Source organism: Populus trichocarpa, chromosome 4 (assembly GCF_000002775.5).
Source record: "Populus trichocarpa isolate Nisqually-1 chromosome 4, P.trichocarpa_v4.1, whole genome shotgun sequence".
NCBI lineage: Eukaryota > Viridiplantae > Streptophyta > Magnoliopsida > Malpighiales > Salicaceae > Populus > Populus trichocarpa.
The window spans coordinates 2781204-2794646 of record NC_037288.2 but is presented as its reverse complement, the minus strand read 5'-3'; the positions used below and the strand labels follow the sequence as shown (position 1 = coordinate 2794646).

Sequence of the window (13443 nt, the reverse complement as noted above, 5' to 3'; positions counted from 1 at the left end):
ATGTTTTCCTTTTTTTTATTTTCTAATGCTTAAAAGCATCCTGCTAAACTAACTGGAAAGTAGTAGCCAAAAGGCCGAGGGCAAAAATTCATGGGCATCCAGATAATGTGATGGGATTTATTGAAAAAAATGTAAAAAAAAAATAAAAAGAAGAAGAAGAAGAAGAAGAAGCCCTTTTTCTTTTTACCTTGTGTTTCAATATCTTTCAGTTCATGGTGTGTTGTAATCCAACAGCATGGTGATGAGAGGGAGTCTGAAATTCTGGCTGACACTTTGCAGCAATGACCTCTTTGAAGCTTATGGTAACTGGTCGGTAAGATTATAATTGTTTTACCTAGCATCCATCCAAAGAATTGTCATTAACAAAATACACAGATGCAATATTCGAACAAGATAGTAAAAAAAAAATATGGAACGAGTCACTTCTATCTTTAATCTCCCACCCCAATTACAAAATTTTCAATGACATGCCTTGATCATGTTCTTGGGACTGGTGGAATCAGAGAATTGCCTCTCAATTCTCATACCTACATTGTGCATTTCTAGACACGCAGAATATCATGCTAACCAAATTTCGGAAGGTCTATGCATGATTTCACCCTAGTCTGCTCATACAATTCGGTTAGAGGAGTGTAGAGGACATATAAGAAAATACCACAATTTGTGAAAATAATGAAGAAAAAAGCTGAATGCTACATAACTTCGATGGAAATATACACGTCTAAAGATTCGATGAACAATTTGTGATACAAGGGGACAAGCAACAAGTCTCAACGACAGTTAGTCAAAAATATAGTTCTTCAAAATTTCACCAGTGTTCATCCTCCACGTTTTAGTCTCTTAATCCTCTCGAGGGCACCAAGACGACTGCCACCATCCTTTGCATCATCTTTCTCAGGCTCTTCCCTCTTCCCAGCCAGTCCACCAAACACAGCAGAGGGAACATCCTTCTGTGCAATTTCAACTTTTTCATCGTCTTCAGAGTCACTCTCTTCTGGAAGCTCAATGTCTTCCTGGTTTGCAGTAACCTGCATCCCTCCATCCGACTGAGATTGCACTCCAGCACTCACAAAGCCCACTGTCCTGCTGCTATCTCTAGCAGTGGTTTTATTGATTGCAGGAGCTAATTGCCTCTCTAGAGCGGCCATTTCATCTTCAGGGAGCCCAGCCTGTTTCAATTTGTCTTTGGCATCATCAATGTTCAGTCTCTGGTCCTTCTGCATCAAATACTCAGGAAGAATAAAATGTGTCTGCAACAGCAAAGACGAGAGTCAGAAGTTGTAAATCCAAACTCAAACCTTCAAAATAATGCAGTAATAAAGATAACACTCTGAATATAACCAAGACTGAGAATCCTCGGTACATGCATAATGATATCCACTTAGGTTTCAGGCAATCACGACCAAGAGACACTAGGTAGTACAATGGGCAGCTAATTGCAGTATCTATAAAGAGATCTAAAAATTAGCATTGAAAGCTTGATAAGAACAAGAGAAGACAGAAAGGCAAGTGATTTAACTATTATTTTGACTTTTTTATAGAAAAAACAAGCCAAGCTGCTCTCTTAGCACAGTAATAACTCCTTTTAAAATGAACAGGCCTGTAGAAAAAATAATAAACAAACCTGGCTATAGCTTGCAGACACACTTCGTTTAATACGCAACATTTCTCTGAAGGTATCTTCATTTCCATGTTGAACCTCAAACTCATGCCATTGGTTCCAGAAATCCAAATCAGATCGTGGATCAGCAAATTGGGATGCAAATACATATATGCCACGTGCACGGTCAATTTCTCCAAGGTTCTTCTCTAAGTCAGCATACTTCAAGCACATTGTCTTCACATCTTTGTCTGGAAGGCCAGACTCTATTGCTTGCTCATATATTTCCCTTGTTTTTGGAACACCAAATATCTCAGCTGCACGAGCAATATAAATTTCGTACATGCTCAGTTTTTCATTGTTCGGAACAGCCTTGGTTGCTTGATCGTATACCTTCATGGCTCGCTTTGCCAAACCATAGTCCTCTTCTAGCTTTGCATATTGAAGATACAACGGTTTCACCGAGTCAGCAGGAGCCTGATTAGCACAAGAAAATTACACAAAAAGTTAGCATCAAAGTTCAAAACATATTAGCAATAGTAAAACAGTTCCAGTTCAAATACATTTAGCATCACCGAGTCGTGGAACAATAAACAATACTGCATTTAGCAAGATCGAGTTCAAATACAAGACAGATCACAGGATCACAACATGCAATGCAAGAACCTGTGACTTCTACATGGTTAACATAAAAGGAGAACCTGCAGAATATACGGGTAGCTATAAAAGGTGGATGGTGTTCACACATTGATCTGGCTTTGGGTTTCAGCGAGAAGAATGATGGGAAGAATCTTTGAAGGTTTGTGACATTTGCAGCGATTTGGTCTATTTGTAAAGAGATGACAAGTCATAATCTCTGCTAAAACCCACAAAATTGGAAATAGTAAGATAAGCAACACTAAGAGCTGCTAAAGCTTAGAAAAAAATAGCAACTTGAGAAACAGTAGGAAACACACTTCAACAGTGAAAAACTCTTGGACAGTCAATCCTCGAAAAGGCTAGGCTTTTTTCCCCGATAAATCTATATACTAGATAAAGATGCCAGGCCACTAAATTAGCAGCAAGGTGGAGAAAAGGAGCAAATTAGAGCTAAACCAAAGCGTAGCAGAAGTTACAGCATAAGCAGAAACATAACAGATCTACGTCTAAATATCTGAGGGACAAGGCAGAGTCACCTGCGGTCCCAAAATCATGAGCAAAAAGGTATAAACCAGCAACAGAGCAATTGGCAACAGAATCAACATGCCAGCAAGGAAATGAAGCAAGGCTAAAACTGCAGAGATATTTCAGCCATACGAGCAATGTGAAAATGTATGAAGACCCCACAAACCAGTAATGGTTTAAGGTGGCAGCCACAAAAGATAAGGACAGAGCTTGAGCGATAAAAGGAAACTAGCCAGCCCCATTTACAGCAAGACTCATCAGAATTTATATAAGAGCAGAAATATGTGATAGTGGACAAGATTTCAATAGCTGAAACAACCAAACAAGAACTGAGAGGGAAAAAATAAAGTGAATACCATTTCAATAGCATGTTCAAACAACTCCCTCGCCCGCTCTAGTTTTGTCTTGCCATATCTCTTCACGAACTTTGAGAGATATGTGACCCAAATGTCTTTCACATGAGGATACTTGAATATTTTGACTCCCCTTTCATATACCTTGAATGCATCTTCAAAGTATTTATGTTCCTGTATAAGCCAGTACAGTTAACATTTGTCCATTCCAGCCAGTAAAGGTAACAATTAAAGGAAAGTATGTTACATGATAGCAATTATCGAAGGAATGTCCATACCTCTAGAAGCCAAGCATAATTGATGATGATTTGTGGGGTGGCTATGCGCAGGTCCAGTATCCGTTCATACACTGCTCGAGTGGACTCCAAGGTACCCAGGCCCTCCTCCAAATCAACATAAAAAGCCCAGAGTCTCAAGGACTTATGAACCTTTATCTGAACTGGTTCATCCCCATCAGCAGCCACTGCAAGTTGATAACAAAAACCAAGACTAAGAGGTTAGCACCTGATTTTGACTCTCCAGATAGAGGCTATCCACAGATCAACCAATACAATGACTGAATTCATGCCACAATTTGTCAAATGATTGTATTCATTTAAAAATTTTCGACCCAACTCTAGAAGCTCTATGACTAGAGAAGGATTATGATACCTCATAAACCTTATCCATGCCATAAGTTACGGTTTTGTATGTTTTGGGACTGCTTAGAATTATTTTATGTTTGCTTCCAAAAGTTTTCATTAATAAAACTAAACTAAGTTTGAAATTGTTATGATAACGAAGAACATGTTACCCTCCAATTTCAGTATTTGCTGCTGCCAAACAACAAAATTAACATGCCACCATAAAAGCAAATTACAATATATAAGGATGACCAGTAAATGAGGAAGGCTTAAAAGTACCTCTCCGTTTGACCTCAACTGATGGTTCTGCGGTGGCCCGTCTCAACAGCTCAAGCGCACCTTTGAAATTCCTGTGTCTAATTTCCATTTCAGCCCACTCACACCATACACTTGCCAAATTATCGACAGTCTTGTAGTTCACTTGCACTGCCTTGTCAAAAATTACCCTTGCATTGACAAGATCATTGTGATCCTCGTACAATTTTGCAAATGCAACCCACAAAGTATGAGGCTTCCCCACTGCTTTCATTGGATCCACCGTCCTCACAGCTTCAGTATACGTCAGAATTTGCTTCGTTGGATTACCCTCAAATAGCTTGACCCTCCTATGCCACTGCTCCACATTATGTGGATTTTGTCGAAGAAGCACACTATTTGCTAATTCTGGTCTTCTATCCATTAGATACTCCAGACGTGCTAGCATCAAATCCACGTCATTGTCATCATCTAACCAAAAGCCATTAAGTAACTTCTTCTCAAACTTGGAACTCCAATCCAACCGAACATCCTCATCCAACTCGATACCATTCTCTTCAACCTCATTTTCCTCATCGTCGCTCAAATCCATTTTCTCCATCTTGATAGCAACCATACTCTCTTCAAATTGTGAGTAAGCGTCGAAAATAACACTGAAATCCCTAACAGTAACCACAGTAGTCATCCCCTCCTCAAAAATATCCCTTGCCTTCTCAAACAATTCCCTCCTGATATAATAATCAGCAAGCGAGGTCCACAGCCTCCCAACCTCATCTGTAAACTTCCTAATCCCACCCCTAATAATTGCATCCACGTTTAACCCTGAAACCTCCTTCGCATGCCTAGTCATCAAATCACACAACTCAAGCCACAAGCTATGCTTGGTCTTCCCCTTAATTGAATAAAACTGATTATCATTCAAGACCGACGCCAACCTCTCTGCAGCCTCTTGCCAAAGCCCAGAATTCAACAAAAACTCAATAAAATCTTCAATATGACTCGGGTCATACATCAAATACCTCCTATAAACCCTAAGAGAGGTCTCAATAGGAAAACCCTCTTGACTCACAAAACTCAAATACAACTCCCAAATCCTATCGTGCTGTGTAACAGGCAACGCACAGAGAGCCCTATCAAAAGCCCTCCTCGTCTTCGTCACTAACTTCTGACGAATCAAACTCTGCAAATACATAATCCAGATCCTAGGCATCTTATGCATAGTAACCAAAGCCCTCTCAAAAGTGTTATTAAGAGTTTCAAACTGAGGATGAGTAATGGGCAAATTCCGAACTATATCGAGCCGCTCAACCAAATAAGCATGCCAGAGCTTGTAGCTTCCAGGCAACGCTCTGAGAGCTCGTTCATAAATTATGAAGCGTTTCTTGAACGGGGATTCTCTTCGGGCAATCAAATAACGCCACCAGAGCTTCAAAGAAAAAGGGTTTCTCAAGATTTCTTCTTCGTAGAGAAGATCATCTTGAGAAGGGTACAGCTCTTTGGAAATCGACATTCTGGTTTTGGGTTTTTAAGGATTTAGGGTTTTAAAAAAACCTCGGATTCTAGCCTGAAAAAGGCAGAGGAGGAGGAGGAGGAGACTTACAGAGTGGAGAGATTTCGCAGGTGGTAAAGAGAGCAGCGGATCAACTCGCTGCCTTCACTGTTAGCAGGAAATCAAATTCATTAAGGGTTTTTTTTTTTTATGGCTTGTTTGAATCGGAATGTGAATTATTTATTTTTTTCTAAATTAATTTAATAATCTGAGTTTATTGTCACTTATTTCCTTGTCTTTTTAATAATTAAATAATTTAGTTCCTTTAGGTTTTTTAACCAGTTGTTTCAACTGAGTTGATTAAATAATCTTTTTCAGTAAATAAATAAATATTGAAGTTTTTTCAGTATATTTTTAAATATAAAAAAATATTTATTAGAAATCAAAATGTTTATGTGTACATTTAATTAATTAAATTGATATTTAATTAAAAAATAATTAAAATTAAAATATTTGATTTCGCAACACGAGTTATATTTATTTTTATTAACTTTATTTTTTATAATATTTTTTTATTTAAACAAATAATTATATATGATAATAAAAAATTAAAAAAATATTGTTAACAAAAATGAATTAAATAAAAATATAAATCTTAATTATAAAACAACCAAGTATGGAATGATAAAAATTAAAATTAAAATATTAATCTAATATTAAATGATAAAATCAAAAATATTAATTTAAAAAATATATCTAATTAAATTCAATAAATAGTGATAGATAAAAAGAAATGAGATCACTCGAGCTATTTTCAAAATAAATAAAAAATTATATAGAAAAAAACTAAAATAAAAAAACTCAAATCTATAATTGAATAAAAGCTAATGTCTTAAACTAGAAAAATATAAGCTTAAAAATAAAAAATAAAAACAAGACAACTCGAATGAATCTCCTAGACCTTAATTAATCTCTAAAATTATAAACTTCTAAAATTCTAAAATTGAGCTCAATTAATAAATGTAATTCTAAACTAATTTAATGTTGAAAGATAAAAAAAATTCAAAGTAAAAAAATTAACAATTAAAATAATGAGGATCAAATTTAATATGAAAAAAAAACTAAATAGGATATAATTGTAAGAAAATCAATTATAAAATTTATATGAAATAAAATAAATAACAATCAAATAAACATGGATCAAATTTAAAAAATAAAAAAAATTGAAGGGGGTGAAATTAAAAGGGAATTCGAATTTTATAAATTATTATAGATAAAATAAATAGTAATCAGAAGAACAATAACCAAATCCAAAGAAATAATAATTTGAAGGGTTGTTTTGAAATTTTGAAGGGGCAAACACAAAAACTAAGGGGGAGAAAAACAAAATCACCGACACCAAATCAAATAGTCATTATCCACATTCATCACCGAAAAAAATCAGGATGATTCAAGCATTACTATAAAAGACGATGTATGGTCACCAAATGACCTTGCAAGTGTTACCTGAGAGGTACGAGGGTTGCTCATGCGCTAACACGTGAATGCACGTATTAATAATTTTTTTAAAATAATATTTATATATATTAATACAGAATTATCTCCAAATCATCATGATAATGACAAAATGTCCATTAGCGCAAGTTGTAGAATATTTTATTTTCAAAGACATGTAAGTTATTTTATTGTTATTTAAGAAAGAAAAATATAAAAACACCCTTGTATATAAACTTATAAAAAAAAAATTAATCTAAGAATATAATCATTATTTTATTGTGCACATAAAAGCAAAAACATATAATTACCTTTTTTAAATTTGATAACGATAAATAGATGAATCTCCGCGAGATTACTCCTAATATCATGTTTTTTGGTTTTATTTTTCAAGAGCAAAATAAGTATCTCATTACTACTCTCCGTACAGCTTTTAAAGTTTTGTTAGTTAATTAATCCTTTAACCATCCTTTTTTTATTGTGAAATCATTTGCAAAAAGTAAGAGAAAAATAACAAAAAAATAAATTACGTGGCAGTTTAGCATTTTAATAAGGATAAATTAACAAAACAAAATAAATTATTGACTGATATGAATAAAGGGATTAAATACGATTTTTTTTGAATTATTGGTTTCATGAGTACATATACCACTTTATAATTACTACGAAAAGGCATTGGTTGAATTGAAAAAAATAAAAAATAAATGGTAAAATAATTTAAAAAATAACTAATTGATCGAATATGCACACTAAATCAAGAACAATACATGTCTGTATGAAAATTAAAACCCTAATTTGAACTTTCTATATTATAAAAATTTAGTATTTTATGAAAACTTTTTAATTTTTTATTTAGTAGCGTTTGGAAACGCGGTTGTACTTGAATTTTTTTAAAAAATTAAATATTGTTTTTAAAAGATATTAATTTTTTTATATATTTTAAATCGTTTTGATACGTTGATTTTAAAAATAATTTTTAAAATATAAAAAAAATATTATTTTAATATATTTTAATATAAAAAATATTTTAAAAAACAATTATGTTGAAAAAACTAAAAGAATTTCAAGCTTTTATTTATTTATCTTGTGGTATTGATGGGCTTTAAGTTAAGAATAGTACAGAACGGACTTCGAATTCTCTCACAGAAAAACAATCTATATGGGCCCACAAGCCATAGAAACTCAAGAGGCCCTTCAATCAAAATGATCAGGATCTTATCATCAATCACAGGCTCGCAGAAAATCGAACGGTGGAAAAAGCATAAGAACACGTGATGAACCCACTCACAGAGCGTAACGGAGTCCGTCTCTCCTTTTCTCTTTGGGTTTCTTTCTTTTCTTGTCATCTCAACTGCTACACGTAGATGCCGTAAGCAGTCATGATATTATAACATCCCACACGCAACCCTTCCCTCCCTCTTCCTCAAAAATCACAAAACAAAATTATAATGCCAATCTTTCAAATAAATCCCCTAACTATATATGTATTCTTGATCAACTCCATAAATAACTCTTTGTCTCAATTACATCCACTCTTTTTCGTCCCCGAAGATATTATTAAGACAGTTTTAACTTTTAAAATTGCATTTAAGTGCGTTTTAAAAAGTATGTTTGGCTTGAAAAAATATCAAATTAATAGTTTTTTTTAATATTTATCAATGATTTTGATGTGTTGTTAAAAGTAAAAAAAGATTAATATATCTTTAAATAAAAAAAATTTAAAAGCACTTTATATCACAGTATCAAATACACGCCTAGGCATCGTTTGTTTGTGCAGCCCAACCACACTTTTTATTTTTTTATTTTCTTGTTTCAAATTAATTATTTTTTGGTGCTTTTGGATAGATTTGAAATATTAATATCATAAATAGTTTTTTTAAAAAAAATTATTTAAAGGTATTTAAAAATAATACTTTAAAAAATAGCGTCTACTACAATTTTAAATGCTAGCTTAGAATCTATGAATAATTGTTGACACACTAGGATAGCCATCCATGATTGAAGACAACTTTTGCAAGTGTTCATTCAAAAATCTTTTCAAACAAAGCACCCAACTCTAAAATTTCATGGAGTTCAATTTTTTAATACCTTAAGGACCTGATTGAGAAAAAAGAGTTTTTTAATGACTCGCTCAAGATTCGGTTTATAATTTAGGGACTAACTTTGAGGCTACCCCCAAGAAAATCACAAAACCTTCTCTTCTGTTAACTTTCTCATATTTTTTTCTCTGCAAAAAGTGAGAGAAAAAAGAAAGACCCTTCACGTTATTCAAAGCCGCGTTTCACTTCCCTGTAAGGACCCCTCTTCTCTCTCCATGCCTCCTTCTGTATATATATTAAGTTTATTTGTTCGTATCTGCGATTTAAAGCTTTGAACTTTGGTATTTTTAACAATGATTTAAGGTAAAGCTTGAAGCTTTTTAATGGGATTTTCGTTCTGTGTTCTGGGTTTTGATTTTTGGTTTCTGGGCTTTTAATGGTTTGTGATTTCATGATCTGCTGTGGTTATGTGGTGATTTTTTGTTTGGTCTCTTGGAAACTCGAGGAATGTTGAAAAGGGAGGGACTCTTTGCATTTTCTTTATAATTGAAATGAAAATTTCTTAGATTTTTGAAGGGTACCAGTACTAGTATTAGTTCTGTCATGATTAGCTACATGAAGGGTTTTGTAGAAATGGATTTTTTATGGTGATGAATCTCGAGCTTTATAATTTGGGTTTTTTTTTTTAGCTTTTTAAAGTCAACAAAGAGTGTTTTGTATTTCCTTCAAGCTGATTCTTATGCTAGGTAGGCCCTTTTTGAGTGTTTTTGGAATGATTTAGTTTCCGATTCCAGAATTGCCATGGAAAGGACAATGTGTATCCATAACTTATTTGATTAAACCAAAAAAACGTAAAAGGATTCTATGTTGCTTTTAGTCTCATGAATGCATGTGTTGTGGTTTAGATTTCTATACAATTGATGGTATTTTTTTTTTTTCTGATTATGCCTTCTCATGTTGTGTTCGATTGTTTGCAGTCAAGTAGGTCAGAGCTCTTTGCGCGTGTCCCGTTCTCTTCTCCAGTCCTCCACAGATATTTATCTAATTTTAAAGTAAATTTTTCTTGCTTCTTCAAGTTTATATTTGTATATCGAAATGGAGGTCAAGCTATGGAATGACAAGCGCGAGAGAGAAATGTATGAGAATTTTGCCGAGCTATATGCAATAATAAAAGCCACGGAGAAGCTTGAAAAGGCATATGTTCGTGACATTATATCCTCATCTGAGTATGAAATGGAGTGCCAGAAACTCATTGCCCATTTCAAAACTTTGGCTTCCTCTCTGAAAGACACAGTCCCTAGCATCGAGCGCTTTGCAGATACATACAAGATGGACTGCCCAGCTGCCATCAACCGGCTTGTGACCTCCGGGGTGCCTGCCACAGTGGAACACCGTGCTGCTGCTGCTGTGTCGTCTACCACCTCAGCTTCCATTGTGGCTGAGTGTGTCCAGAACTTCATCACAGCTATGGATTCGTTGAAGTTGAATATGGTGGCTGTGGACCAGGTGCATCCTTTGCTTTCAGACCTCTCAGCCTCACTGAACAAGCTGAGTATTTTGCCACCTGACTTTGAGGGGAAGACAAAGATGAAAGAATGGATTTTGAGGCTGTCTAAGATGGGGGCTGCAGATGAGCTGACAGAGCAGCAGGCCCGGCAACTTCATTTTGATCTGGAGTCCTCATACAATTCATTTATGGCAGCTTTGCCTAGTGCTGGTACTTGATTGATATGATTACTTGTATATTACTAAGCAAGTTCATTGGATTTGGGTTGTGCAATATATATTTCTTATTTGCTGCCGCTACGTAGTTGAACCTTGGGTGAAGATGAATCAGAGAAGTTTCTTATTCTGTAACTGCTTATACTTTTGGGAAGGGTTGCATCGAGGGCAGGAGAATGGTATTTTGTGCCCCATTTTAAGAGAGAGTATTTGTTGTCATATATGAAAAATTGGCTTGTACTTGAATTTGTGTTCATAAATTGTACTCTAATCTTCTAACTAGATTAGAGTTATCAATTGCTTGCATATCTGATATATTAGAGCACAGCTGGATCATGAAATTCAATGTGATAAGCTTGATGTCGATGTATTCTATCATGGTGTTGATGGTTCCATCAATACAGCTTAAATCTGGAATCAAACTTTAATCTTGTTGAGAGAGCATTGGCTTGATTTTGAAAAGGTTGCAGTGTATGTATAGAATCGCAGCAGGCCTATCAACACAATTAGTAAATCTTTCCACTGTACAAATCTACAAGGAATCTACTTTTCCTGCTTGTACTTGAGTCAGACGGGTACATGACAGCCTAAATAGTCCAAATATTAATTCTTCCTTCTGTAATTGATGTGCCTTTTTGTATTTTTAATATTTCCTGTCAATCGTGCAGGTCTTCTGATTTGATCATATTGTTGTGAATTGTCATGAGCTTTTCTCTTACTGTTCAATTTTTTTTTTTTGATAGGCAAGAGTACCATACTTTTGGGGGATTTTTTTTTTAAAAAAATTATCACGTGAATTGACATAAGTTCATTTGGCAAAATATTTTAGAAGGTAGATATTTATTAAATTTTGTTATTTTTAAATGTGATAAAATAGATTTTGTTGATTTTGTTGCATTTCATAATAATGATGTTTAATAAGACCTTGTTTTTTTTTTACTAGAAAATAGTTTCTTTTTGAAAATTAAATTATTTTTTTATGTTTGGTAGTATAATGAAAAATAAATTGGAAAATACTTTTCAATGTTTGGTTATGTCATGGAAAATAAGCTGAAAAATAATTTATTAATGTTTTATTTTTTTCAAGTTCATTAAAATAATGGGAAACAAATCTTACGAATTAAAAAGTTGAATGAGAATGAAATTGAAAAAAAAATATAATTTCATAAATTATCTCAAATAAAATAAATAATAATCAAAATAATAGAAATCAAATCTAAAAATAAAAAAATTGAAAGATGAAGAAATTAAAATAATAATAATTAATATTTCATAAATTATTTCAAATAAAATAAGTAACAATCAAAAGAATGGGGACCAAATTTGATAAATAAAAATTTTCAATTAAAAAATGATAAGGGAAAAGCAAATAACAATTATAAAAATGAGGACCAAAATTAATATAAAAAATAAATTATAAGGGATGAAATTGAAAAATAAATATTCAAAACAAAATATATATAGCAATGAAAAGTTTGAGAACCAAATTTGATATAATTAGCAAATAATATGACATTTCTAAATTTTTCACAACTTCCGGAAAGTGTTTTCCGCCCAAAATAAAAGGAAAACACTTTTCTGGAAACTAAGCTACTTTTTTCTTTGACCAGAAAGTGTTTTTTGTTGATCGGAAAATGTTTTCCGTTGACCAACTTTCCTAATGACAAACATACACAAGAAAGTTTGAAAAAAGGTTTTTCAAAAACCACTCTCCAGAAAACAAACGCAGCCTAAGTGTGTTTTTAAAGCGTAACATGACCAAATTTCAATATTTTATCTCAGCTATTCGACCGTTTCATACAAAAAAACATAATTTTATGATTTTTTTTTTCTTCCAAATATATGTTATTTGTCAAAATATATATCTTTATTCAACTTGTTGATTAAAAAATAGACTCTAATTAAAATCTCAAAAAGTTATTGTTCACATAGTAGTAAATGATTATGAGTAGTCACATGTAAATTTGCAATAACTAATGAGAATCTGCTCTAAACAAATTACGTGGATGACCTAATAGATGCATTTATAGATCATTGGGATAGGTCTAAGCCTAAGAAAAGGTCTGATCGCCCTAGACTAAAATAATATAATTCAAAATGACCATAACTTTTGATTTAATCGGTCGACCGGTTTGACCTTATGAACCGGTCAACTAGTTGAGTTGAAAATGACACGGTTTGACCTTATCATGCTGTAGAAATGCAATACTGTGTTATTTCCCCAAATCTTTTTGAACCTATATCAATTCGTTAATATTTTTAATTTACTGTGCTAATTGCTCAATTTATCCACTTTTGGGATCCTAATTTGTCTCGTATGAACGAGGGATTTAACTGAGAGATTAATAAAAATTATTTTTTAAAGTAATTTTTTACTTGGAAATGCATTCTCATTAAAATAATTTAAAAATAAATATATATATATAAAATTTATTTTGAAGCTAGTATTTTTTTCAATACAACAGGACCACAAAATCAAAGAGTACGCAGGTCTGAAGCTCGGCCTAACTATATGTATTGCTCAGCAACACCAAGAATTCTTACGATTTTGAGATACATGCATAGTCTTTTGTATATCCATCCATAAAATGATGAAAGTTTTCATGCTTCTGCAGCGATGCAGAGAAATTCATCCATTGACCGCAAGATTGATAGCTTTCTATATTTTTTTCTTGTATGCATGATCAATGAGAAGAAAGAGAGG

General features: G+C 33.2%; 2 protein-coding genes across 4 annotated transcripts; one reads left to right on the top strand and one right to left on the bottom strand.

The window, feature by feature from the left end:
- Positions 1–644: 644 nt before the first annotated feature.
- On the bottom strand, positions 645–5689 carry LOC7490793 (uncharacterized). The gene is made up of 5 exons (XM_002304967.4): positions 4020–5689; positions 3396–3580; positions 3121–3291; positions 1625–2077; positions 645–1250 (listed from the first exon to the last, which is right to left on the bottom strand). Exons 1-5 carry the CDS (start codon positions 5503–5505, stop codon positions 819–821), a joined length of 2727 nt encoding a protein of 908 aa, XP_002305003.1. The 5' UTR covers positions 5506–5689; the 3' UTR covers positions 645–818.
- A 3432-nt stretch (positions 5690–9121) lies between these two features.
- On the top strand, positions 9122–11036 carry LOC7494341 (vacuolar protein sorting-associated protein 28 homolog 1). Of its 3 annotated transcripts, none has more exons than XM_002305625.4 (2): positions 9122–9269; positions 9995–11036. In XM_002305625.4, the coding sequence occupies exon 2, from the start codon at positions 10113–10115 to the stop codon at positions 10740–10742; it is 630 nt and encodes a 209-aa protein (XP_002305661.1). In that variant the 5' UTR covers positions 9122–9269; positions 9995–10112; the 3' UTR covers positions 10743–11036. The 3 variants fall into 3 exon arrangements, with proteins under 3 accessions (XP_002305661.1, XP_024455356.1, XP_052307909.1); XM_024599588.2 differs by having other exon boundaries at positions 9228–9380; XM_052451949.1 differs by lacking the exon at positions 9122–9269 and adding an exon at positions 9391–9868.
- The last annotated feature ends 2407 nt before the right edge of the window (positions 11037–13443 follow it).

Bases quoted from the DNA above. Each gene is read 5' to 3' on its own strand.
- LOC7490793 (XM_002304967.4), bottom strand. From the start codon at position 5,505: ATGTCGATTTCCAAAGAGCTGTACCCTTCTCAAGATGATCTTCTCTAC. The intron at 3,581-4,019 runs GTACTTTTAAGC...ATCAACTTGCAG, and splicing joins AGTTGAGGTCAAACGGAGAG to TGGCTGCTGATGGGGATGAA. The intron at 2,078-3,120 runs GTATTCACTTTA...TGTGCTAATCAG, and splicing joins TTGAACATGCTATTGAAATG to GCTCCTGCTGACTCGGTGAA.
- LOC7494341 (XM_002305625.4), top strand. From the start codon at position 10,113: ATGGAGGTCAAGCTATGGAATGACAAGCGCGAGAGAGAAATGTATGAG.